We start from the raw sequence: 27116 nt of genomic DNA, 5'->3' as shown, positions 1-27116 counted from the left end.
TCCTCCACATGGCGAGAGTTGCTCCTGCTTGTTTCGTGCTTGTCAAACTCTATCGTGGCCAGTTAGGTCGCATGGTCTCTCCCCAGTTGAGAACGTTTGGAGCATTGTGGGCAAGGTCCTCTAACCAGCTCGGGATTCTGACGATCTAACGCTCCAATCGGACAGAATTTAGCACAATATCCCTCAGGAGCTCATCCAACAACTCTGTCAATACCAAGGCAAATAACTGCTTGCTTAATGACCAGAGGTGGACCAACGCATTACCGACTTGCTTAATTTGTGAAGATCTTACTCTGCGACAAACCATTCAATTTTTCTGAAATTTCAATAATTTGTCTGCACATGTTCATTACATCAACTGATATCAGCTCCATTCGGATAATTCCCTCGTGGTGCATCTTTTTGTTTTAGATTATATAATAGTCACGTCTAGAATAATCAGGATCTGCAGGAGGTCTCGAAGTTTTCGACAACTCCGGCTTACCTTACTAGCTGCAACATGCATGCAAAGATTTTAAAATATTTCTGCTGATGGCAGTTCGTGCTCGAATAAAAATTCCGATGAAGGAAGAAAGCACGTGATATCATGTACTGCTTCACGTGGAAATATAAGAGCAAATAGGAACAAAACAGAAATCGAGCGAGTTTTATGAATGACAGTGGAGTGAGAATAAATCGAAGACACTTCAGAATAATTGCATGTTATTAATTCGGTAAGCAGTGGTAACAACTAAATTACATTTGTCTCATGGTGGATCAGGCCAACGGCCTTGCCGCAGTGGTAACACCGATTCCCGTCAGATCACCGAAGGTAAGCGCTGTCGGGCGGGCCATCCGGTCTGCCGAGCGCTGTTGGCAAGGGGGATGCACTCAGCCCTTGTGAGGCAAACTCAGGAGCTACTTGATTGAGAAGTAGCGTCTCCGGTTTCGTAAACTGACACAAGGCCGGGAGAGCGGAGTGCTGACCACATGCCCCTCCGTATCCGCATCCAGTGACGCCTGTGGGCTGAGGATGACACGGCGGCCGGTCGATACCGTTGGGCCTTCCAAGGCCTTTTCAGACGGAGCTTAGTTTAGTTTATTTCATGGTGGATGAATTGTGCATCTTTTTGTTTTAGATTATATAATAGTCACGTCTAGAATAATCAGGATCTGCAGGAGGTCTCGAAGTTTTCGATAACTCCGGCTTACCTTACTAGCTGCAACATGCATGCAAAGATTTTAAAATATTTCTGCTGATGGCAGTTCGTGCTCGAATAAAAATTCCGATGAAGGAAGAAAGCACGTGATATCATGTACTGCTTCACGTGGAAATATAAGAGCAAATAGGAAAGTTTCGACAACTCCGGCTTACCTTACTAGCTCCAACATGCATGCAAAGATTTTAAAATATTTCTGCTGATGGCAGTTCGTGCTCGAATAAAAATTCCGATGAAGGAAGAAAGCACGTGATATCATGTACTGCTTCACGTGGAAATATAAGAGCAAATAGGAACAAAACAGAAATCGAGCGAGTTTTATGAATGACAGTTGAGTGAGATTAAATCGAAGACACTTCAGAATAATTGCATGTTATTAATTCGGTAAGCAGTGGTAACAACTAAATTACATTTGTCTCATGGTGGATCAGGCCAGAGGCTGAGGAGACAGAGGCAGAGAGAGGAAATCCATGAAAAACGAGAATCAGAACAATAGGAAACCCCATACACTCTGCAATACCCGAAGCAATGTTAAAATAGTGGGAACGTAATTAGTGGCACACCTCTAATCGTATGGATGAACAGCTGGAATACAGATATTGTTCCGTGAACGTGGAACAAAGTCTCTAGCTTAGGACAGCCGATGTTAAGCATGAACATGATGGAGGGTACATCTGTAACATTGAAAGCTTTCCAAACAAAGTATTACGTAAAGCTGCCCTAGCGTAGACACAATCTCGCCATAATTCTTGTCACTTACAGCATGGAAACGATAATCGAAACTTAACATTGACTTGGTACAAGCAGCGTCTTCATGCTCCATGTGGCCGCAATGGCTCCAGAAAAACGTGCCAGCCCGGAAGCGCATGAATAACCAGCACGACGAAAAGTACGAAATAGTGTGTCCTTGTCAAGGGTTTAGAGGTAAATGCTGCCTCCGAACATTGCCACATAGACACGTGATTAATCAGTTACCCTAAGATATATACTGCATGCAAACCTTCGTTTTCCCACCCAAAGAGAGTAGAATGCTTAACATGCTTAGCAGTCGAGAACCCAGGTTCAGAATGTCTTTGCAGTACTTTTGCGACTTATTGCTATGGTGAAAACGAATGGTTTGAAGCACAGCTTTTAATGTACGACTTTCAGTCTGTTGTAATGCAGTTCTCTGCATATGTTTTAGACTTTCCGTTTGATGCACCCGGCTTCGTCTTATACCTGTTGGATGTTCGCCATTTCTTGTAACGAATAACACTCATCTTCGACAGCCAGTCATTAACCGTAAACAATGGCGAACTCAATTGGGAGCACGTTTTGCAAAGGTAGCGCCATCAACGTCATCGACGAGGACTCTAAGAAAGCTCATGGGGGGAGTGGCTGACGGGAGTAGCTGTGTTTCGATAGATATCGGAAGACTTCAGCCTTCACTTGTTTCCGTTCGCTACTACCCTTAACTTTAAATACTATATGCAAATAGTGCCTTCTTTGAAATATCAGTAGGCTGAAATCATTTAAAACTCAATTACGTATAAATTTCTGTGATCTTTAAATCTGCGTATTATGTCCGTTTTCATTTACAAGTACGTAAACGCAATGAAAGCATAGTCGTCTTCTAGCTAAGGCATAACGTGTTGGCTGCACCGACATATCTGTCAATACTGGCTGAGGTCATTCACTCCTATCGATACTGGCACTCCCATCAGCCACCAGGCTGAGAGGTTTATTAAAGTGAACAATTGACAGACAGTAGTTTATTACGAAATATTAGCTGTTTACAAACACATTCTCTGAGCGTGTTGCTCATTCAAGACCTCACAGTGTGTAAAACAATCACATCCGGCTGTTTGTTCCGCACGTCAAAGTACTCAATTTGGAATCCCCCACCAATTGTATAATTTTGACCCTAAAAGTTTGTGTCACCCTATATAATTCAAAAGATTTTATACAAAGCGTTAATATGCATTTATGTTTTCGATGATAAAAATTGGTCACTCTAGTAACCCATTTGAGACATTTAACTTCTTAGCGAGTTTTTCTAAACATTAATCCATGGAACATGAAAATTATTAACAAGGGAACCTCCCCATCGCACCCCCCTCAGATTTAGTTATAAGTTGGCACAGTGGATAGCCCTTGAAAATCTGAACACAGATCAATCGAGAAAACAGGAAGAAGTTGTGTCGAACTATGAAAAAAATTTGTAAAATATACAAAGTGAGTAGTCCATGCGAAGATAGGCAACATCAAGGACAATGGAAATCTAGGAGCGCCGTGGTCCCGTGGTAAGCGAGAGCAGCTACGGAACGAGAAGTCCCAGGTTCAAGTCTTCCATCGAGTGAAAAGTTTAATTTTTTATTTTCAGTTTATGTGACAAACTCTTATGTTTTCATCACTTTTTTGGGAGTGATTATCACATCCACAAGAAAACCTAAATCGGGCAAGGTAGAAGAATCTTTTTACCCATTCGCTAAGTGTACAAGTTAGGTGGGCCGACAACATATTCCTGTCATGTGACGCACATGCCGTCACCAGTGTCGTATAGAATATATCAGACGTGTTTTCCTGTGGAGGAATCGGTTGACATATGACCTTGCGATCAAATGTTTTCGGTTCCCATTGGAGAGGCACGTCCTTTCGTCTACTAATCGCACGGTTATGCGGTGCGGTCGCAAAACACAGACACTAAACTTATTACAGTGAACAGAGACGTCAATGAACGAACGGACAGATCATAACTTTGCAAAATTAAAGAAAGTAAAATTTTCAGTGCAGGGAAGACTTGAACCAAGGACCTTTGGTTCTGGAGCTCTCACTCTAACCACGGGACCACGGCGCTCCTTGACTCCCATTGTCCTTGATGTTGCATATCTTCACATGGACTACTCAGTTTGTATATTTCATTAATTTTTTTCATGGTTCCACACAACTTCTTCCTGTTTTCTCGATTGATCTGTGTTCAGTTCTTCAAGGCCTATCCACTGTGCCAACTTATAACTAAATCTGAGGGGGTGCGATGGGGAGGTTCCCTTGTAAGCTCCCTGGTCGCTTTGGAGCACTGTATATGGTGTAAACTAGTGCAAAACAGTAATGTGGCCCCACCGCTTAAATAAGTCCTGGCAGTCAAGTGCCAATCTGTTGTATGGAAGCAGAGCAGTGAAGTGGGTCGACTTGGAGTCGTGACAGAATGGCGGTAAGGGGTTATCGTGTTGTGTATCGTCCCAGGGTGTCCACCTGCCTCCAAGGAGTGATGTACCGCTCGCAGCCACGTACAAGGATTGCCCAGAAAGTAATGCACCGCATTTTTTTCTCACCCGAAAACAATGCTACGAATGCGAAACGTTACGTATGTATTATTTGAAGTCTCCAGACTTTCGATAGATAGCGTAGCTGCAAGACAGTTTCAAAATGGTGTCTGTAGCCGATGTACGTGCCGTCATTGAATTTCTCATTGCAGACAAAGAAGCTGTGGGGAATATTCACAAACGCTTGTGCGAAGTCTGTGGAGCATCTGCTGTCGACAGAAGCACAGTTAGTCGCTGGGCACGGAGGTTGAGGTCATCAGAAGGCGGTTCGGCGGAGTTCCACGATTTGCAGCGGTCAGGGAGACCATCCACGGCTGTCACACCTGACGTTTTGCAGCGAGCTGACGTTGTCATTCGCGAGGACAGATGCATTGCGACTCAGCAGTTAGCTCTGCATCTGTCAATCAGCAAAGGAAGTGTGGATGCAAGTATCCTCGCTCTTGGATATTCAAAAGTGTGTGCAAGATAGGTCCCGCAGTGTCTGACGGTGGATCACAAATCGCACAAAAAAACATTTGTCTTGATTTGTTGCAGTGTTTTGAAGCTGAAGGGGAGGCCCTATTGTCCCGGATTGTGACATATGATTAAACCTGGGTTCACCATTTTGAGCCGGAAACAAAGCGACAATCGATGGAACGGCGGCATTCCCAAGCAAGGCCAATACTTCCGCTGGAAAGGTCATGATCACCGTGTTCGGGGACTGTGTAGGTGTAATTCTCATTGATGTGATGCCAAGAGGCGGTATCATTAATTCAGAAGTATACGTCAACACATTAAAAACAAAGACGCGCTTCCGGCGACTTTGGCGCCACAGCAGCACAGGAGATGTTTTGCTGCAACACGATAACGCTCGGCCCCACACAAGTCTGAGGACTACTGAACACATCGCAAAATAGGGTTGGACAGTGTTACCCCGTCCAACCTACAACCCTGACCTAGGCCCCTCGGACATCCACTTGTTTGGGCCATTAAAAGATGCCATTCGTGGACGACATTTTGAGGACGATCAGGAGGTGATTCACACAGTGAAGCACTGGACAAGGATTGTTGCCGACAGGCCATACACGCCCTCGTTTCTCGCTGGAGGAAGGCCATAGAACTGGATGGAGATTACGTAGAAAAATATGGTGTGTAGATAAAACATCGTTTTTCGTGTGTGTAATTCTCCCATGAACCATGGACCTTGCCGTTGGTGGGGAGGCTTGCGTGCCTCAGCGATACAAATAGCCGTACCGTAGGTGCAACCACAACGGAGGGGTATCTGTTGAGAGGCCAGACAAACGTGTGGTTCCTGAAGAGGGGCAGCAGCCTTTTCAGTAGTTGCAAGAGCAACAGTCTGGATGATTGACTGATCTGGCCTTGTAACACTAACCAAAATGGCCTTGCTGTTCTGGTGTTCGGCTGAAAGCAAGGGGAAACTGTGGTCTCACCGCCAGACACCACACTTGCTAGGTGGTAGCCTTTAAATCGGCCGCGGTCCGTTAGTACACGTCGGACCCGCGTGTCGCCACTATCAGTGATTGCAGACCGAGCGCCGCCACACGGCAGGTCTAGAGAGACTTCCCAGCACTCGTCCCAGTTGTACAGCCGACTTTGCTAGCGATGGTTCACTGACAAATTACGCTCTCATTCGCCGAGACGATAGTTAGCATAGCCTTCAGCTACGTCATTTGCTACGACCTAGCAAGGCGCCATTACCAGTTACTACTGATGCTGTAAAACATGTACCGTCAAGAGAGATGTTCACCAATTATGGATTAAAGTTAAGTATTCCAGAAGCTACGTACGTTTTTTGCTAGTCTCAATTCCTTGTCCTGTTCCAGACCTCACGCCAGCCTGCGTGAGCTTAAACGCGTGCCTTTCGGCTTCCTCATAGTGGGTTGGCGGTCTTGCCAATCACCAACAGAAACTACAGCCGTAATTTTCCCCGAGGGCATGCAGCTTTACTGTATGATTAAATGATGATGGCGTCCTATTGGGTGAAATATTCCGGAGGTAAAATAGTCCCCCATTCGGATCTCCGGGCGGGGACTACTCAGGAGGACGTCGTTATCAGGAGAAATAAAACTGGCGTTCTACGGATCGGAGCGTGGAATGTCAGATCCCTTAATCGAACAGGTAGGTTAGAAAATTTAAAAAGGGAAATGGATAGGTTAAAGTTAGGTATAGTGGGAATTAGTGAAGTTCGGTGGCAGGAGGAACAAGACTTTTGGTCAGGTGAATACAGGGTTATGAATACAAAATCAAATAGGGTTAATGCAAGAGTAAGTTTAATAATGAATAAAAAAAATACGAGTACGGGTAAGCTACTACAAACAGCATAGTGAACGCATTATTGTGGCCAAGATAGACAAGAAGCCCAGGCCTATTACAATAGTACAAGTTTATATGCCAACTAGCTCTGCAGATGATGAAGAAATTGAAGAAATGTATGATGAAATAAAAGAAATTATTCAGACAGTGAAGGATGACGAAAATTTAATAGTCATCTTGACTGGAATTCGGTACTAGAAAAAGGGAGAGAAGGAAACGTAGTAGGTTAATATGGATTGGGGCTAAGTAATGAAAGAGGAAGTCGCCTGGTAGAATTTTGCACAGAGCACAACTTAATCATGGTTAACACTTGGTTCAAGAATCATAAAAGAAGGCTGTATACATGGAAGAAGCTTGGAGATACTTACAGGTTTCAGATAGATTATCTAATGGTAAGACAGAGATTTAGGAACCAGGTTTTAAATTGTAAGACATTTCCAGGGACAGATGTGGACTCTGACCACAATCTATTGGTTATGACCTGTAGATTAAAACTGAAGAAACTGCAAAAAGGTGGAAATTTAAGGAGATGTGACCTGGATAAACTGAAAGAACCAGAGGTTGTACAGAGTTTCAGGGAGAGCATAAGGGAACAATTGACAGGAATGGGGGAAAGAAATACAGTAGAAGAAGAATGGGTAACTTTGTGGGATGAAGTAGTGAAGGCAGCAGAGGATCAAGTAGGTAAAAAGACGAGGGCTAGTAGAAATCCTTAGGTAACAGAAGATATATTGAATTTAATTCATGAAAGGAGAAAATATAAAAATGCAGTAAATGAAGCAGGCAAAAAGAGATACAAACGTCTCAAAAATAAGATCGACAGGAATTGCAAAATGGCTAAGTAGGGATGGCTAGAGGACAAATGTAAGGATGTAGAGGCTTATCTCACTAGAGGTAAGATAGATACTGCCTACAGGAAAATTAAAGAGACCTTTGGAGATAAGAGAACCACTCGCATGAACATCAAGAGCTCAGATGGAAACCCAGTTCTAAGCAAAGAAGGGAAAGCAGAAAGGTGGAAGGAGTATATAGAAGGTCTATACAAGGGCGATGTACTTGAGGACAATATTATGGAAATGGAAGAGGATGTAGATGAAGATGATATGGGAGATACGATACTGCGTGAAGAGTTTGACAGAGCACTGACAGACCTGAGTCGAAACAAGGCCCCCGGAGTAGACAACATTCCATTGGAACTACTGACGACCTTGGGAGAGCCAGTCCTGACAAAACTCTACCATCTGGTGAGCAAGATATATGAAACAGGCGAAATACCCTCAGACTTCAAGAAGAATATCATAATTCCAATCCCAAAGAAAGCAAGTGTTGACAGATGTGAAAATTACCGAACAATCAGTTTAATAACTCACAGCTGCAAAATACTAACGCGAATTCTTTACAGAAGAATGGAAAAACTAGTAGAAGCCGACCTCAGGGAAAATCAGTTTGGATTCCGTAGAAATGTTGGAACACATGAGGAAATACTGACCCTACGACTTATCTTAGAAGCTAGATTAAGGAAGGGCAAACCTACGTTTCTAGCATTTGTAGACTTAGAGAAAGCGTTTGACAATGTTGACTGGAATACTTTCTTTCAAATTCTGAAGGTGGCAGGGGTAAAATACAGGGAGCGAAAGGCTATTTACAATTTGTACAGAAAGCAGATGGCAGTTATAAGAATCGAGGGGCATGATAGGGAAGCAGTGGTTGGGAAGGGAGTGAGACAGGGCTGTAGCCTATCCCCGATGTTATTCAATCTCTATATTGAGCAAGCAGTGAAGGAAACAAAAGAAAAATTCGGAGTAGGTATTAAAATCCATGGAGAAGAAATAAAAACTTTGACGTTCACCGATGACATTGTAATTCTGTAGAGACAGCAAAGGACTTGCAAGAGCAGTTGAACGGAATGGATAGTGTCTTGAAAGGAGGATATAAGATGAACATCAACAAAAGCAAAACGAGGATAATGGAATGTAGTCGGATTAAGTCGGGTGATGCTGAGAGAATTAGATTAGGAAATGAGACACTTAAAGTAGTAAAGGAGTTTTGCTATTTGGGGAGCAAAATAACTGATGATGATCGAAGTAGAGAGGATATAAAATGTAGACTGGCAATGGCAAGGAAAGCGTTTCTGAAGAAGAAAAATTTGTTAACATCGAGTATAGATTTAAGTGTCAGGAAGTCATTTCTGAAAGTATTTGTACGGAGTGTAGCCATGTCTGGAAGTGAAACATGGACGATAAATAGTTTGGACAAGAAGAGAATAGAAGCTTTTGAAATGTGGTGCTACAGAAGAATGCTGAAGAGTAGATGGGTAGATCACATAACTAATGAGGAAGTATTGAATAGGATCGGGGAGAAGAGAAGTTTGTGGCACAACTTGACTAGAAGAAGGGATCGGTTGGTAGGACACGTTCTGAGGCATCAAGGGATCACCAATTTAGTATTGGAGGGCAGCGTGGAGGGTAAAAATCGTAGAGGGAGACCAAGAGATGAATACACTAAGCAGATTCAGAAGGATGTAGGTTGCGGTAGGTACTGGGAGATGAAGAGGCTTGTACAGGATAGAGTAGCATGGAGAGCTGCATCAAACCAGTCTCACGACTGAAGACCACAACAACAACAACAATTCTTATTATGTTCAATAAAGAAATGTTGATGAAAGAAAATGCGGTGCATTACTTTGTGGGCAACCCTAGTAACACGGCGTAAGAACAGTTGTCGTAAAAAAATCCCTACCGGCAGGGACTGGAGATGAGTGTTGCTTCTTATAAATGACAGTCTGCTTAAAACAGAATAGAAAATGCTGCTACCAGTTTCCGAGCGACCATGCGAAAGGAAGTGCATGTAAAGGAAGTGCATGCAATGCACACTAGACATCAAGTATCTCGCAGGAGGCCATTGGTCTCAGTGATGCATGAAGCTGCGCCTTTTAAATGGGCCAAACAACACAGAAACATTTCGAACACATAGCAAGGATGGCTCAGCAACCAAGACTGACTGTTGCTTTAACACAGAAACTGGTCGGTAGCTGACCGGAGGCGAGTAATGCGATCCGACGACCCAAGATTTTGCCCCTTTTCCAAATGATGCAAGGTTTCAAGTGCGGTGACGATCAAATGAATCGTTTAGCTGCCATGTGTGTAGGGTTTAGTTCCGAGTGGAGCTGGTTTTGTAATGATTTGGGGATGTTTCTCATACCATGACTTGGATTTGTTCATTCAGGTTACTATTGACCGGAAGGAGGATGTTTACCTCAACATTTTCGGTAACCGAGCGTTGCCCTTTCTTCTACATCCTCAGGATAATTGAACTGTGGTCACTCTTGTCTTGAAAATGACAGTAGCGGTGTTGATAATGCACTTGTCCCTCGTTTGACGAACAGTCGGATACGCAATTACACGTCGTCTGGCCAGCTAATTGACCTGTTCGTAGTCCATAAAAAATGCATGGGACTATTTGGAACAGCGGATGAAACATAACAATCGTCTTCCCACCAATATGGTACCTCTGCGGTATTTAAACATCAATGAGTGGGTTCACATGGGCACACCGTACCCGAAGAAACCTGCAAACGCTTTTCCTTGCATAACTGAAGCCTTTACCAAGGCTAGTGACAGTGCTTGATATCTCCTGAAGGCGACTAATTTCTGGTCCTGTGTATAGGGTGTCCCAGAAGAAATGGTCGATACTCATGGATATTCGAAGCATAAACGTCTGCTATACCATACTCTTAAGTGCACACCTTAAGAGCTATGAGCATTTCTTTATCTTCAATGCTGTGAAACAAATCACTCCTACTACATGCTTTTTGTTTTACGTATTTTGGTAGGTACTAGAGACCAAAAGTATTATAAACTGTCTAGTAAACATGGGGTCTAAAATACACACCTTAAGAGCTATGACAACTTGTTCACTGAAAGAAACATGTTTCACAGTAGCGAAGATGAACAAGTGTTCGTAACTCTTAAGGGATATATTTTAGAGCCCATGTTTACCAGACTTTTTTGCTTCGAATGATTGTTCGTGTCATAGCGCTGAATTAAACTTCGTGGCAGATTATAAGTGTGTGTGCTGTTTCATATCAGCACACACTTTGCGGCAAAGTGAAAATTTCATTCGGTCCCCAGGCTGTGGCTAAGCCACGTTTCCACAATATCCTGTCTTCCAGGAGTGCTAGTCCCTCAGATTTTGCAGGAGAACTTCTGTGAAGCTTGTAAGATAGGAGACGAGGTACTATCGGAAGTAAAGCAATGAGGACGGATCGTGAATCGTGCTTGGGTAGTTCACTTGATGGAGCACTTGCCCACAAAAGGCAAAGGTCTTGAGTTTGAGACTCGGTCCATCACGTAGTTTTAATCTGCCAGGAAGTTTCATATCAGCGCACAGTCCGTTGCGGAGCGAAAGCTTCATTGTGGAAATATCGCTGAATACTGAACATTCCTCCTGGGGCACCCTGTAGACTCGTACGCAGGTTCTTTAGTGGACAGAGACCGAGTGAGTGGGGGCAATGGTTAGCACACTGAACGTTCATTCGGGAGGAGGATGGTTCAGATCCCCATGCGGCCGTCAATATTTAAGTTTTCCATTATTTCCCGTAATCTCTCAAGGAAAATGCCGGGATGGTTCCTTTGAAAAGGGCACACCCAATTTCCTTCCCCATCCTTCCATAGTCCGAGCGTGTTCTACGTCTGTGATGACCGCTCTGTCGACGGGACGTTGAACTCTAGTTTCCTACCTTCCTTAATGAGGAGAAGACAGGTGGGCGACCACAGCTTTGGTGAAGGAACCATGGGGATTTGCCTGAAGAGGTTTAGAAAAACCACAGAAAATTTAAATTTTAAAATAATATCCATGCTCATTGTTAAATGATCTGACCAATTTCTGTAACGAAACCATTTCTGTAGTACCTTCTGACTTGTTCGGATGATTTCTCTCTCTCTCTCTCTCTCTCTCTCTCTCTCTCTCTCACTCTCACTGTCTTCCTCTCTCTCTTTGCCTTCGGCTTGGTTGGGGCTCCTTCCTCTGGCGGAGAATGATCAAATTTCTGACTTGGACCTTATCCACCGCACCTGTACCTTAAAAACTTCAGTCAGTAACCTAACACATATGTAGAGAATATGGATCTCCAGTGTTCCAGAACACACACTCTTCCACTGTCACGTCCTCGGCAATGATGACAGCTGCACGTGACACATGAAAACATTGTATTAACACTAAAAACGGTAGAAAATGGACTCAACGAAATACTACCGCAGACGATATACACAGAACACCACATATATACACTCCTGGAAATGGAAAAAAGAACACATTGACGCCGGTGTGTCAGACCCACCATACTTGCTCCGGACACTGCGAGAGGGCTGTACAAGCAATGATCACACGCACGGCACAGCAGACACACCAGGACCCGCGGTTTTGGCCGTCGAATGGCGCTAGCTGCGCAGCATTTGTGCACCGCCGCCGTCAGTGTCAGCCAGTTTGCCGTGGCATACGGAGCTCCATCGCAGTCTTTAACACTGGTAGCATGCCGCGACAGCGTGGACGTGAACCGTATGTGCAGTTGACGGACTTTGAGCGAGGGCGTATAGTGGGCATGCGGGAGGCCGGGTGGACGTACCGCCGAATTGCTCAACACGTGGGGCGTGAGGTCTCCACAGTACATCGATGTTGTCGCCAGTGGTCGGCGGAAGGTGCACGTGCCCGTCGACCTGGGACCGGACCGCAGCGACGCACGGATGCACGCCAAGACCGTAGGATCCTACACAGTGCCGTAGGGGACCGCACCGCCACTTCCCAGCAAATCAGGGACACTGTTGCTCCTGGGGTATCGGCGAGGACCATTCGCAACCGTCTCCATGAAGCTGGGCTACGGTCCCGCACACCGTTAGGCCGTCTTCCGCTCACGCCCCAACATCGTGCAGCCCGCCTCCAGTGGTGTCGCGACAGGCGTGAATGGAGGGACGAATGGAGACGTGTCGTCTTCAGCGATGAGAGTCGCTTCTGCCTTGGTGCCAATGATGGTCGTATGCGTGTTTGGCGCCGTGCAGGTGAGCGCCACAATCAGGACTGCATACGACCGAGGCACACAGGGCCAACACCCGGCATCATGGTCTGGGGAGCGATCTCCTACACTGGCCGTACACCACTGGTGATCGTCGAGGGGACACTGAATAGTGCACGGTACATCCAAACCGTCATCGAACCCATCGTTCTACCATTCCTAGACCGGCAAGGGAACTTGCTGTTCCAACGGGTCAATGCACGTCCGCATGTATCCCGTGCCACCCAACGTGCTCTAGAAGGTGTAAGTCAACTACCCTGGCCAGCAAGATCTCCGGATCTGTCCCCCATTGAGCATGTTTGGGACTGGATGAAGCGTCGTCTCACGCGGTCTGCACGTCCAGCACGAACGCTGGTCCAACTGAGGCGCCAGGTGGAAATGGCATGGCAAGCCGTTCCACAGGACTACATACGTTCATACAGATGCATAACACAATCATCGTCTCCATGGGAGAATAGCAGCCTGCATTGCTGCGAAAGGTGGATATACACTGTACTAGTGCCGACATTGTGCATGCTCTGTTGCCTGTGTCTATGTGCCTGTGGTTCTGTCAGTGTGATCATGTGATGTATCTGACCCCAGGAATGTGTCAATAAAGTTTCCCCTTCCTGGGACAATGAATTCACGGTGTTCTTATTTCAATTTCCAGGAGTGTAGTATAGACAAAGACGTTCATACAGATGCATAACACAATCAGCAGCAGCTTCAGGGAATCCAGTGAAGACACTTCACATGAGAATAATGCTGACGCTCCAGACTAAAACGAGCAGCTTTTAAAACAAACGATGAACAATGAGCAAATCAAACGACACGACCATACTAATAGCAAAAGCTATCATAACTACAAGAATTCACATAGACCAGATGTACAACCAAACTAAGCGTAAACCAAACACACACAGGTCACAACAAACACCTGCCGTCTGGGCACAAAGGGCTCGATGTTTTTCTACATCTACATAGATACTCTGCAAATCTCACTTAAGTGCCTCGCAAAGAGTTCATCGAACTACGTTCACCGTAATCCCCTACTACTCCAATCTCGCACAGTACGCGGAAAAAATCGTACACCTATATCTTTCCGTGCGAGCTCTGATTTCCCTGATTTTATTACGATGATCGTTTCTCCCTATATAGGTTGGCGTCAACCAAATATTTTCGCATTTGGGGGAGAAAGTTGCTGATTGAAATTTCGTGAAAAGATCCCACCGCAAGGAAAACCTGCTTTGTTTTAAGTGATGTCCACATCAAATCCTGTGTCATGTCGGTGACACTGTCTCCCCTATTTCGCGATAATACCAAACGTGGTGCTCCTCTTTGAACTTCTCGATGTACTCCGTTAATTCTATCTGGTAAGGATCCCAACCGCGCAGCAGTACTCCAAAAGTGGACGGACAAGCATAGTGTAGGCAGTCTCTTTAGTAGATCTGTTACATTTTCTAAGTGTTCTGCCAATAAAACGCATTTTTGCCTTCCCCACAACATTTTCTGTGTGTTATTACCAATTTAAGTTTTTCGTACTTGTAATTCCTAGGTATTTAGTTGAATTTACGGCGTCTAGATTCGATAGATTTGTCGTGCAACCAAAGTTTAACGGATTCCTTTCAGCAATCATGTGCATGACCTCGAACTTTTAAAAGTTTAGGGTCAACTGCCAGTTTTCGCAGCATTCAGGTATGTTTTCTAAATCGTTTCGCAATTTGTTTTGATTTTCTGATGACTTTACTAGATGATAAACGACAGCATCATCTGCAAACAACCTAAGACAGCTGCCCAGATTGTCTCCTATATCGTTTATATAGACAAGGAGCAACAGAGGACCTACAACACTAACTAGGGGAACACAATAAATTACTTCTGTTTTACTCCATGACTTTCCATAAGTTACTAAGAACTGTCAGCTCCAGTCGCATAACTGAGATGACATTCCATTAGCACGCAATCTGATTACAAGCCGCTTGAGAGGTACGGTGTTAAAAGCCTGCTGGAGATCTAGAAATACGGGATCAATCTGAAATCCCTTGTCGACAGCACTCAACACTTCGTCTGAGTAAAGAGCTAGTTGTGTTTCATAATACCGATGTTTTCTAAATCCGTGTTGACTCTCTGTCAATAGACCGTTCTTTTCGAGATAATTCATAATGTTCGAAGATAATATGTGTTCCAAAATCCTGTTGCATATTGACGGTAATGATATGAGCCTGTAATTTAGAGGACTTCTCCTATTGCCTTCCTTGAACACTGAATACTTGTATACTCTTTGATATGGATTTTTCGTTTAGCGAGGGGTTGTACGTGATTGTTAAGTACAGAGCTATTGCATCAGGATACTCTTTACCTGGACTATGTTGGTGGCAAGACTCTCTACAGCTTTTACCTTTCCTGTATTCTTTATCTTCTCTTCTTAACACCAATTACGAGGGGCGTTTGAAAAGTCCGTGCAAAGACCGAGAGATGGCACCAGCGGCGCGTATCAAGGTCATGTTAGTAGCATCTTTGGAAAGAACGCACACCAAGTTTCAGCCATATTGATCTATTTCTTTGTGTTTGGCATTCGTGTGAATGAAGGAAGTCGAGTGATTGTCAAAAAATGGACGAAGAAGACTTTCGTGTGGTGATTAAACATTACTGTATGAAAGGCAAAACGCCTCAGGAGACTAAAGAGAAGCTTGATAAACATTACGGTGACTCTGCACCTTTGATTAGAACAGTTTATAAGTGGTTTCAAAATTTTCGGAGTGGCCATATTGGCACAAGTGATGCTGAACGTTCTGGACACCCTGTGGATGTTAGGACTCCAGAAATCATTGATAAAATCCATGATATGGTGATGGGTGACAGAAGAGTTAAGATGCGTGAGATTGCTAGTGCTGTGGGCATGTCGAATGAACGAGTACATAATATTTTGCAAAAACATTTGGACATGATAAAGCTATCCGCAAGATGGGTTGCGCGATTACTCACGCTTGACCAAAAACGGAATCGTGTGAAGTGTTGCAAGGATAGTTTGCAGCTGTTCAGGAAGAATCTGCAGGACTTATGCGTCGTTTTGTCACTTTGGGTTAAACATGGATACATTACAATACTCCTGAGACTAAACACCAATCTAAACAATGGGTTACCTAGGGAGAACCTGCACCAAAAAAGGCGAAGACCAGTCCTTCGGCCAGAAAGGTTATGGCGACTGTCTTTTGGGAATCACAAGGGATAATCCACATCAACTATCTGGAAAAGGGTAAAACTATTACAGATGCATATTATTCATCGTTTGAAATCCGAACTGCAAGAAAAACGCCGGCGGCTGGACCGCAAAAATGTCCATCATGACAATGCACCAGCACACACCTCAGCAGTTGTGGTCACAAAATTAATAGAAATAGGGTTCCAACTCGTTTCACATCCCCCTATTCTCCAGACTTGGCTCCCTCGGCCTACTATTTGTTCCCCAGTTTGAAGAAATGGCTGGCAGGACAAAGATTTTATTCAAATGAGTAGGTGATTGCAGCAATTAATAGCTATTTTGCAGACTTGGACAATTCCTATTAATTGGAAGGGATCAATAAATTAGAACAGCTTTGGACGAAATGTATAAGTAGTTTTTATTTTTGCATGGACTTTTCAAACGCCCTTTGTACTATTTTTAATTGAGTAGATTTATTGCTTCTCATTTATAGGTGACGGCCAAATAATAACGAAACCGAGGGAAAAAAGAAAGTAAAATGTTTATTATTTCAAAAGTAATTGCCATAACTATTAATACATTTATCCGACTTTGAGACGTGACGGTCAATGCCTTCATGGAAAAATGTCTGCTGTTACCTACAGAACTACGATTGTAACCAGGTGTGCACCTCTTCGACTGAAACAAATCGAAGGCCAGAAATGTATTTCTTCAGCGCTGCAAAAATATGAAAACTGCATGGGGAGAGATTAGGACTGTGTGGAGAATGCAGTGTAGTCGAAACAATCTTGGCAGCACGTCGATGGGTCCACTAAGCTACAGAAGTTTCGCTGGGAAGCCATTACGCAGCTGCCGTACAGTTCCAATTCCTCACCATGCGATTTACTTGTTTTTGAACCCCTTAAGAAAGACATTCGTGGCCGTCTATTTAATTCGAACGAAGAGGTGCACGCCTGGGTACAATGATGGTTCCGTAGGTAACTGCAAAGATTTTTCCATGAAAGTATTGACCTTCTTGTCTCTCGCTGGGATAACTGTATTAACAGCTATGGCGATTACTCTTACTTACTTTTTTTCATGCGTCGTTTTCATTTGACTGCCTCTTATAGTATGACTTTCAGTGTTTTTTATATAAACCTGCAAACAAAATATTGGCTTTAAGACATGATAATTTTAAAATGAACTGTGAATCAATACACTGATCAGCCAAAAGATAACGACTGTCTGCTTAACAGCGTGTTGGTCGACTGTTGAAACGCTATACAGCAGTGATACTGCGTGTTCAAATGGTAGCGGTCGCGCGGTTCCAGACTGTAGCGCCTAGAACCGCTCGGCCACTCCGGCCGGCGATACTGCGTGTCATGGATTCGATAAGTCCTTTGTAACTTTCTGAAGATATTTGCTACCAGATTCATACACACAGGTCACGCAATTCTCGTAAATAACGGTCCACCCAACAGCGTCCCAGATGTGTTCCATCAGGTTGAGGTCAGGAGCATTTGGTAACACACATCAACGTGAGATCACTGTCATGCTCCTCAAACAACTGTAGCGTGATTCTAGCTACTGGAAAACACTGTCACTGGTGGGAAAGACTTCAACCACAATGGGACGTAGGTGGTACTCAACGATGTTCACGTGGTCCACAGATGTCATGGTGTCTTCGATTGCTACCACAGGTCCCATGGAAGCCCAGACGATTGTTTCCCGTAGGATAACGCTGCCTGCATCCGTGGCATGGTGCATGTTTCGAACAGCCATTTGCTTGGATGGCGGCTTGTCTGGACACGAGCATCGAGCCGATGTAACAATAATCGTGACTCATCCAACCAGGCAAAACGTTCCCATTGCTCCATGGTCCAATCTCGATGATCCCGAGCACACTGCCATCGTGATTGATGATGTCCTTGCGTCAACATAGAGGTCGTCTGCCGCGGAACCGCATGTTCAATAAAAGGCACTGTACGGCGTGCTCCAAAACACAGGCCTGCAGTGGCATTGTACTCTGTTGTCACATCCACCACAGTGGTCACCCGTCCTGCCATAAGAGCGATCAAGTCTCCGACCTCTTCGTTCTATGTCTTCTCGTCTTTCCACCATCCTGTAACCACTTTCCATGACCATTCATGACAGTAGTATTGGAACAGTCGATCAGCTTCGACGTTTTGAAGATGTTCGTTTCCAGGTGCCGGGCCATACGTATCTTGTCTTTCTCAAAGTCGCTTATTGCAGTGGATTTCCCTATTTGCAGCTCGTATTGTCGCTAGAATGATTCTCCACTTACATACAAGGTTATCCGTTAAGTACCTATGAGGTTTCAAAAATCGGCTATGTGAAAACTCCAATACATGCAGAAACATGGCTCATACTCGTACTGTGGATAACATCTCTACAAGTTGTTAACTCACATGACAGGTGCTTCATATTGAAACCAGTATGTACGTGCAGTTTATTAAAGTCGCCGACACTAATATTATTGCCCCGAAGGTCGCCATTTCAGCCTGCTTTGGAAATCTGTTCATTGGATCGCTTAGCTGCAGGCACAAACTAGTTGGATGTGATAATACAGAGCAGATGATTTGTCTACATGCTGCGACACGCGTGCCCCCCTGGTGCAAATATGCCACGACGGGTGTTACGTTTTGAAAGTTGGAATCTACTGATACCGGGTGGTTATAATTATAATGCAACTATTCACGGAGGTCAAGTGTGGGCTGTAATTATCCGAAGGCAGCAAAACTTGGTAGATAAGTTAACGCGTTAATGTGGACTCGATTTACACTAGGAAAACAAGTCTAATTTTGGCAAGCAGTACCCAGAACAACCACCTCTGGCCGTTATAACGGCCTTGATACGCCTGGGCATTGAGTCAAACAGAGCTTGGATGGCGTGTACAGCTACAGCTGTCCATGCAGCTTCAACACGATATCACAGTTCATCAACAGTAGTGACTGGCGTATTGTGGCGAGCCAGTTGCACGGCCACTATTGACCAGACGTTTTCAATTGGTGAGAAATCTGGAGAATGTGCTGGCCAGGGCAGCAGTCGAACATTTGCTGTATACTCGTGATCATACTATTGTAATAGGGGGAGACTTCAATCTACCAGGTATAGAATGGGATAGTCACACAATCAGAACTGGAGCCAGGGACAGAGACTCTTGTGACATTATCCTGACTGCCTTGTCCGAGAATTACTTCGAGCAGATAGTTAGAGAACCAACTCGTGAAGCTAACGTTTTAGACCTCATAGCAACAAATAGACCGGAACTTTTCGACTCCGTGAATGTAGAAGAGGGTATCAGTGATCATAAGTCAGTGGTTGCAACAATGACTACAAGTGTAATAAGAAATGCCAAGAAAGGAAGGAAAATATATTTGCTTAACAAGAGTGATAGGGCACAAATCGCAGAATATCTGAGTGACCACCATCAAACGTTCATTTCTGAGGAAGAGGATGTGGAACAAAAATGGAAAAAATTCAGAAACATCGTCCAGTACGCCTTGGATAAGTTCGTGCCGACTAAGGTCCAAAGCGAGGGGAAAGATCCACCGTGGTATAACAATCATGTACGAAAGGTACTACGGAAACAAAGAAAGCTTCATCATAGGTTTAAGAGTAGTCGAATCATAGCTGATAAGGAAAAGCTGAACGAAGCGAAAAAGAGCGTAAAGAGAGCAATGAGAGAAGCATTCAACGAATTCGAACATAAAACATTGGCAAACAATCTAAACAAGAACCCTAAAAAGTTTTGGTCATATGTAAAATCGGTAAGCGGATCTAAATCCCCTATTCAGTCACTCGTTGACCACGATGGCACCGAAACAGAGGACGACCGAAGAAAGGCAGAAATACTGAATTCAGTGTTCCGAAACTGTTTCACTGCGGAAAATCGTAACACGGTCCCTGACTTCAGCCGTCGCACGGACGCCAAAATGGAAAATATTGAAATAAACGATATCGGAATTGAAAAACAACTGCTATCACTTAGTAGCGGAAAAGCATCCGGACCAGACGAGATACCCTTAAGATTCTACAGTGATTATGCTAAAGAACTTGCCCCCTTTCTATCAGCAATTTATCGTAGATCTCTGGAAGAACGTAAAGTACCTAGCGACTGGAAGAAAGCGCAGGTCGTTCCCATTTTCAAGAAGGGTCATAAATCAGATGCGAATAATTATAGGCCTATTTCGCTTACGTCAATCTGTTGTAGAATAATGGAACATGTTTTATGTTCTCGTATTATGACGTTCTTAGATAATACAAATCTCCTTCATCATAACCAACATGGATTCCGCAAACAGAGATCATGTGAAACTCAGCTCGCCCTATTTGTCCAAGAAATTCACAGTGCCGTAGACACTGGCGAGCAGATTGATGCCGTATTCCTGGACTTCAGGAAGGCATTTGATACGGTTCCGCACTTACGTTTAGTGAAAAAAATACGAGCTTACGGAATATCGGACCAGGTTTGTGATTGGATTCAGGATTTCCTAGAAGAAAGAACACAACATGTCATTCTTAACGGTTCAAAATCTGCAGATGTAGAGGTAATTTCGGGAGTACCGCAAGGAAGCGTGATAGGACCTTTATTGTTTACAATATACATAAATGACTTAGTTGACAACATCGGTAGCTCCGTGAGGCTATTTGCAGATGACACGGTTGTCTACAAGAAAGTAGCAACATCAGAAGACTCGTACGTACTCCAGGAAGACCTGCAGAGGATTAATGAATGGTGCGACAGCTGGCAGCTTTCCCTAAACGTAGATAAATGTAATATAATGCGCATACATAGGGGCAGAAATCCATTCCAGTACGATTATGCCATAGGTGGTAAATCATTGGAAGCGGTAACGATCGTAAAATACTTAGGAGTTACTATCCGGAGCGATCTGAAGTGGAATGATCACATAAAACAAATAGTGGGAAAAGCAGGCGCCAGGTTGAGATTCATAGGAAGAATTCTAAGAAAATATGACTCATCGACGAAAGAAGTAGCTTACAAAACGCTTGTTCGTCCGATTCTTGAGTATTGCTCATCAGTATGGGACCCTTACCAGGTTGGATTAATAGAACAGATTGACATGATCCAGCGAAAAGCAGCGCGATTCGTCATGGGGACATTTAGTCAGCGCGAGAGCGTTACGGAGATGCTGAACAAGCTCCAGTGGCGGACACTTCAAGAAAGGCGTTACGCAATACGGAGAGGTTTATTATCGAAATTACGAGAGAGCACATTCCGGGAAGAGATGGGCAACATATTACTACCGCCCACATATATCTCGCGTAATGATCACAACGAAAAGATCCGAGAAATTAGAGCAAATACGGAGACTTACAAGCAGTCGTTCTTCCCACGCACAATTCGTGAATGGAACAGGGAAGGGGGGATCAGATAGTGGTACAATAAGTACCCTCCGCCACACACCGTAAGGTGGCTCGCGGAGTATAGATGTAGATGTAGATGTATCCAGAAAGGCCCGCACAGGACCTGCAACATGCGGTCGTGCATTATCCTGCTGAAATGTAGGGTTTCGCAGGAATCGAATGAAGGGTAGAGCCACGGGTAGTAACACATCTGAAATGTAACGTCCACTGTTCAAAGTGCCGTCAATGCAAACAAGAGGTGACCGAGACGTGTAACCAATGGCACCCCATACCCTCACTCCTGGTGATACGCCGGTATGCCGATGACGAATACACGCTTCCAATATGCGTTCACCGCGATGTCGCCAAACACGGATGCGACCATCATGATTCTGTAAACAGAACCTGGATTCATCCGAAAAAATGACGTTTTGCCATTCGTGCTCCCAGGTTCGTCATTGAGTACACCATCGCAGGCGTTCCTGTCTGTGATGTTGCGTCAAGGGTAACCGCAGCCATGGTCTCCGAGCTGATAGTCCATGCAGCTGCAAACGTGGTCGAACTGTTCGTGCAGATGGTTGTTGTCTTGCAAACGTCCCCATCTGTTGACTCAGGGATCGAGACGTGGCTGCACGACTCGTTACAGCCATGCGGATAAGATGCCTGTCATCTCGACTGATAGTGATACGAGGCCGTTGGGATCCAGCACGGCATTCCGTATTACCCTCCTGAACCCTCCGATTCCATATTCTGCTAACAGTCATTGGACCTCGACCAACGCGAGCAGCAATGTCGCGATACGATAAACCGCAATCGCGATAGGCTACAATCCGACCTTTATCAAAGTCGGAAACGTGATGGTACGCATTTCTCCTCCTTAACGAGGCATCACAACAACGTTTCACCAGGCAACGCCGGTCAACTGCTGTTTGTGTATGAGAAATCGGTTGGAAACTTTCCTCATGTCAGCACGTTGTAGGTGTCGCCACCGGTGCCAACCATGTGTGAATGCTCTGAAAAGCTAATCATTTGCATATCACAGTATCTTCTTCCTGTAGGTTAAATTTCGCGTGTGTAACACGTCATCTTCGAGGTGTAGCTATTTTAATGGACAGTAGTGTATTTCAGGCAGCGTTGCTTGTTAGCGCTGATAACTCCACGCAAACGCCGCTGCTCTCAGTCGTTAAGTGAAGGCCCTCAGCTACTGTGTTGTCGGTGGTGAGAGGGGCAATGCCTGAAATTTGGTATTGTCGGCACTCTCTCGACAGTGTGGATCTCTGAATACTGAATTCCCTAACGATTTCCGAAATGGAGTGTCCCACGCATCTAGCTCCAACCACCATTCCGCGTTCAAAGTCTGTTAACTCCCGTAGTGCAGCCATAATGACGTCCAAAACCTTTTCCCTGAGTACTAATGACAGCTCTGCCAATGCACTGCCCTTTTATACCTTGTATATGCGATACTACCACCATCTGTACATGTGCTCATGTGTGGTTCTCGTCGTCTCAGAGTGTATGACAGTCTAGGCGTGCTTATCTACATCTACATGTACATCCATACTTCCATACTCCGCAAGCCACCTGACGGTGTGTGGCGGAGGGTACTTTGAGTACCTCTATTGGTTCTCCCTTCCATTCCAGTCTCGTATTGTTCGTGGACGGTACGCCTCTGTACTCCTCGGTGAAGGTATGTTCTCGAAACTTCAACACAAGCCCGTACCGAGCTACTGAGCATCTCTCCTGCAAAGTCTTCCACTGGAGTTTACGTATCATCTCGGTAACGCTTTCGCTATTACTAAATGATCCTGTAACGAAGCGCGCTGCTCTCCGTTGGATCTTCTCTATCTTTTCTATCAACCCTATCTGGTACGGATCGCACACTGGTGAGCAATATTCAAGCAGTGGCGAATAAGTGTACTTTAACCTACTTCCTTTGTTTTCGGATTGCATTTCCTTAGGATTCTTCCAATGAATCTCAGTCTAGCATCTGCTTTACCGACGACCAACTTTATATGATCATTCCTTTTTAAATGGTTCAAATGGCTCTGAGCACTATGTGTCTTAACTTCTGAGGTCATCAGTCGCCTAGAACTTAGAACTAAGTAAACCTAACTAACCTAAGGACATCACACACATCCATGCCAGAGGCAGGATTCGAACCTGCGACCGTAGAAGTCGCTCGGCTCCAGACTGTAGCGCCTAGAACCGCACGGCCACTCCGGCTGGCCATTTTAAATCGCGCCTATTGCGTACTCCCAGATAATTTATGGAATTAACTGCTTCCAGTTGCTGACCTGCTATATTGTAGCTAAATGATAAGCGACCTTTCTTTCTATGTATTCGCAGCACATTACGCTTGTCTACATTGAGATTCAGTTGCCATTCCCTACACCATGTGTCAATTCGTTGCAGATCCTCCTGCATTTCAGTACAATTTTCCATTGTTACAACCTCTCTATGTACCACAGCATCATCCGCAAAAAGCCTCAGTGAACTTCCGATGTTATCCACAAGGTCATTTATGTATATTGTCCTACGACGCTCCCCTGCGGCACACCTGAAGTCACTCTTACTTCGGAAGATTTCTCTCCATTGAGAATGACATGGTGCGTGCCGTTATCTAGGAATTCTTGAATCCAATCACACAATTGGTCTGATAGGCCATATGCTCTTACTTTGTTCATTAAACGACTGTGGGGAACTGTATCGAACGCCTTGCGGAAGTCAAGAAAGACGGCATCTACCTGGGAACCCGTGTCTATGGCCCTCTGAGTCTCGTGGACTAATAGCGCGAGCTGTGTTTCACACGATCGTCTTTTTCGAAACCCATGCTGATACCTACAGAGTAGGAGATCCTATCACCTGTCCCAAAAACTGTAAACAGGAAATGTGTGCATATGTTTGGTGCAGATCGGACGGCGAGGACAGTGGAGCGGTGCCTGGAGAAGATCGAGCATGCGCAGTATGTGAGCATCACGAAGGCGTCGCTGGGCTCGCTGGACGTGGATTCCTTTGCGGGCCGTTTGAGCCGGCGCTCCAGCACCTTCGGCCGCACCCGGCGGTGCAGTGGGGACCGCCACCTGCAGCTGCGCGCCCTGCGCTACCTCACCCACACTGTGTCCGTGCCGCCGGCCCAGCTGCAGCAGATGCGGGAACGGCCGATGCTGCAGGGCGGCGGCTTGCCGTACTTCGTTCCCAGCACAGACGACGACATTGTCGAACACGTCGACCTCAGTGACCTCGTCGCGTCGCTAGAACTCTAAACGACTCGGTCGGTATTCTCCCTGACGTCGATGGGAACTGTGTGTAACTACGTAACTGACTGCTGTACTGTACTGCAATATTACAAGTGATTAAAATATTCTGTCACCGACTCAAAAAAAAACTAGTATATTTTAAAAGTTTCATTATATCAGTCACTAACAGTTAGTAAAATCCAGAATGAGATTTTCACTCTGCAGCGGAGTGCGCGCTGATATGAAACTTCCTGGCAGATTAAAACTGTGTGCCCGACCGAGACTCGAACTCGGGACCTTTGCCTTTCGCGGGCAAGTGCTCTACCAACTGAGCTACCCAAGCACGACTCACGCCCGGTCTCACAGCTTACTTCTGCCAGTACCTCGTCTCCTACCTTCCAAACTTTACAGAAGCTCTCCTGCGAACCTTGCAGAACTAGCACTCCTGAAAGAAAGGATATAGCGGAGACATGGCTTAGCCACAGCCTGGGGGATGTTTCCAGAATGAGATTTTCACTCTGCAGCGGAGTGTGCGCTGATATGAAACTTCCTGGCAGTTTAAAACTGTGTGCCCGACCGAGACTCGAACTCGGGACCTTTGCCTTTCGCGGGCAAGTGCTCTACCAACTGAGCTACCGAAGCACGACCCACGCCCCGTCCTCACAGCTTTACTTCTGACAGCAAGGTTCGCAGGAGAGCTTTTGTAAAGTTTGGAAGGTGGGAGACGAGGTACTGGCAGAAGTAAAGCTGTGAGGACGGGGCGTGGGTCGTGCTTCGGTAGCTCAGATGGTAGAGCGCATGCCCGCGAAAGGCAAAGGTCCCGAGTTCGAGTCACGGTCTGGCACACAGTTTTAATATGCCAGGAAGTTTCATATCAGCGCACACTACGCTGCAGAGTGAATATCTCATTCTGGAAACATCCCCCAGGCTGTGGCTAAGCCATGTCTCCGCAGTATCCTTTCTTTCAGGAGTGCTAGTTCTGCAAGGTTCGCAGGAAAGCTTCTGTAAAGTTTGGAAGGTAGGAGACGAGATACTGGCAGAATTCGGTTGCTCAGATGGTAGAGCACTTGCCCACAAAAGGCAAAGGTCCCGAGTTCGAGTCCGGGTCGGGCACACAGTTTTAATCTGCCAGGAAGTTTCAGTTAGTAAAATCTTTTCCAATCCATTGGCTGACTGGTACAGCAACCGTTTCGAATTATTCCAAAAAGAAACCAGTCTTGGTTGAAAAATAATGGTTATTTAATGACACATCTCACCCTTTGGGGCATCATCAGGTTATCTGCAACGAAAAGGTATTAAAACTAACTGGGTGTGAGTAGGACTCGCACACTCAGGGTTCTATAGAAACTTAGTTAGGTACGTGTACAGTTTATCCATTCTGGGAATCGATGATATTGAGATTTTCGCATGTTATCGACATTGATACTGGCAAGAGATCATCCCCGGGGAATCTAAGACTTTCGATAAAGTTTAATTTCAAGTTTGAAAACGGATAACAAATGACAAAAGAAATATTTTTTGTGTAATATTATTACATATTAACAATTCCGGATTTTTACTTTTGCTTGTACCGTGAAACCTCGCTTCTTGACAAATTTCATGATTCTAGGTCAACGAGGAGTAGCCAGTAGATTTTGGTGAGTGGCATAGATAGTAGTGGTGCTAGGCAGATTCTGGTGCAGCTTGCATTGTTGCCAAATGTATTCAAAATGGCAAATCCAAGATGGCGGCCATAGATGTGGCAATGTCACGGTGATGTCATGGTGTGAAAATCAAATTTCGATGGGAAAATACGTCAGTTAAACTATCTCCACTAACCTATCTCTCACACCCTTCCCACACTCCTATGATGTCACCCACTACCCAACCACCACCAGGCCACTGGAACTGGTGGTAAATGATCAGTCTTGTCCAGCTACCAGAAGAAATGTTAGGTTACTCTACTGTATTTATTTTTGTGAGAAATGGTAATTCTGTACTGGAGATAAAGGTAGGGTATTTAATTTATGATATCTATTTATGGCTCCATTGGAATGCCTCTAGTAACCTAACTCAGAGACGCGTGTGTTCGTCTTGACATGTAAGGACCGACTGAGCTAGTTTGCACTACATCCACCAGAGAGTACTGTTCGCCTCTATCACCCCTCCCATCCCCCATTTTCCCCTTCCTCCTCCACTAGTGAGATGCTACAGTCTGTGCTGAGCTGCCAGATAAGATGTACATGAGTCTTTACATTGTGTGATGTGTTCAATGGAAGAGATGTTTTGTCAGACAGGGAAAAGTTCAGCAGCCATATGGGTTGTAAAAATGTGCAGCGCCGATGTCTTCTGCTAGCACCAGACGCTTCTCTGAAGATTTCACTGCTAGGAAGGGGAAATTATCACTCTCTTGCTCTCTCTCTTCTTATTTAAAAAATACGCTACTCTTGGAATATCATTCTATGCACC

At 44.9% G+C, this 27116-nt stretch overlaps 1 protein-coding gene across 1 annotated transcript in view; it reads left to right on the top strand.

Moving 5' to 3' along the window:
* Positions 1-24695, top strand: part of LOC126252242 (tyrosine decarboxylase-like) — an 86895-nt gene extending 62200 nt beyond the window's left edge. The window contains exon 4 of the mRNA XM_049953115.1: positions 24343-24695. Coding sequence (XP_049809072.1) covers positions 24343-24695 — 353 coding nt within the window. The remainder of the gene's footprint in view (positions 1-24342) is intronic.
* Positions 24696-27116: the final 2421 nt, after the last annotated feature.

The sequence above is a fragment of the Schistocerca nitens genome, chromosome 4 (assembly GCF_023898315.1).
Source record: "Schistocerca nitens isolate TAMUIC-IGC-003100 chromosome 4, iqSchNite1.1, whole genome shotgun sequence".
NCBI classification, from domain to species: Eukaryota; Metazoa; Arthropoda; class Insecta; order Orthoptera; family Acrididae; genus Schistocerca; species Schistocerca nitens.
The sequence above is the reverse complement of the archived record's forward strand: the minus strand, read 5'-3'. Positions and strand labels throughout refer to the sequence as shown.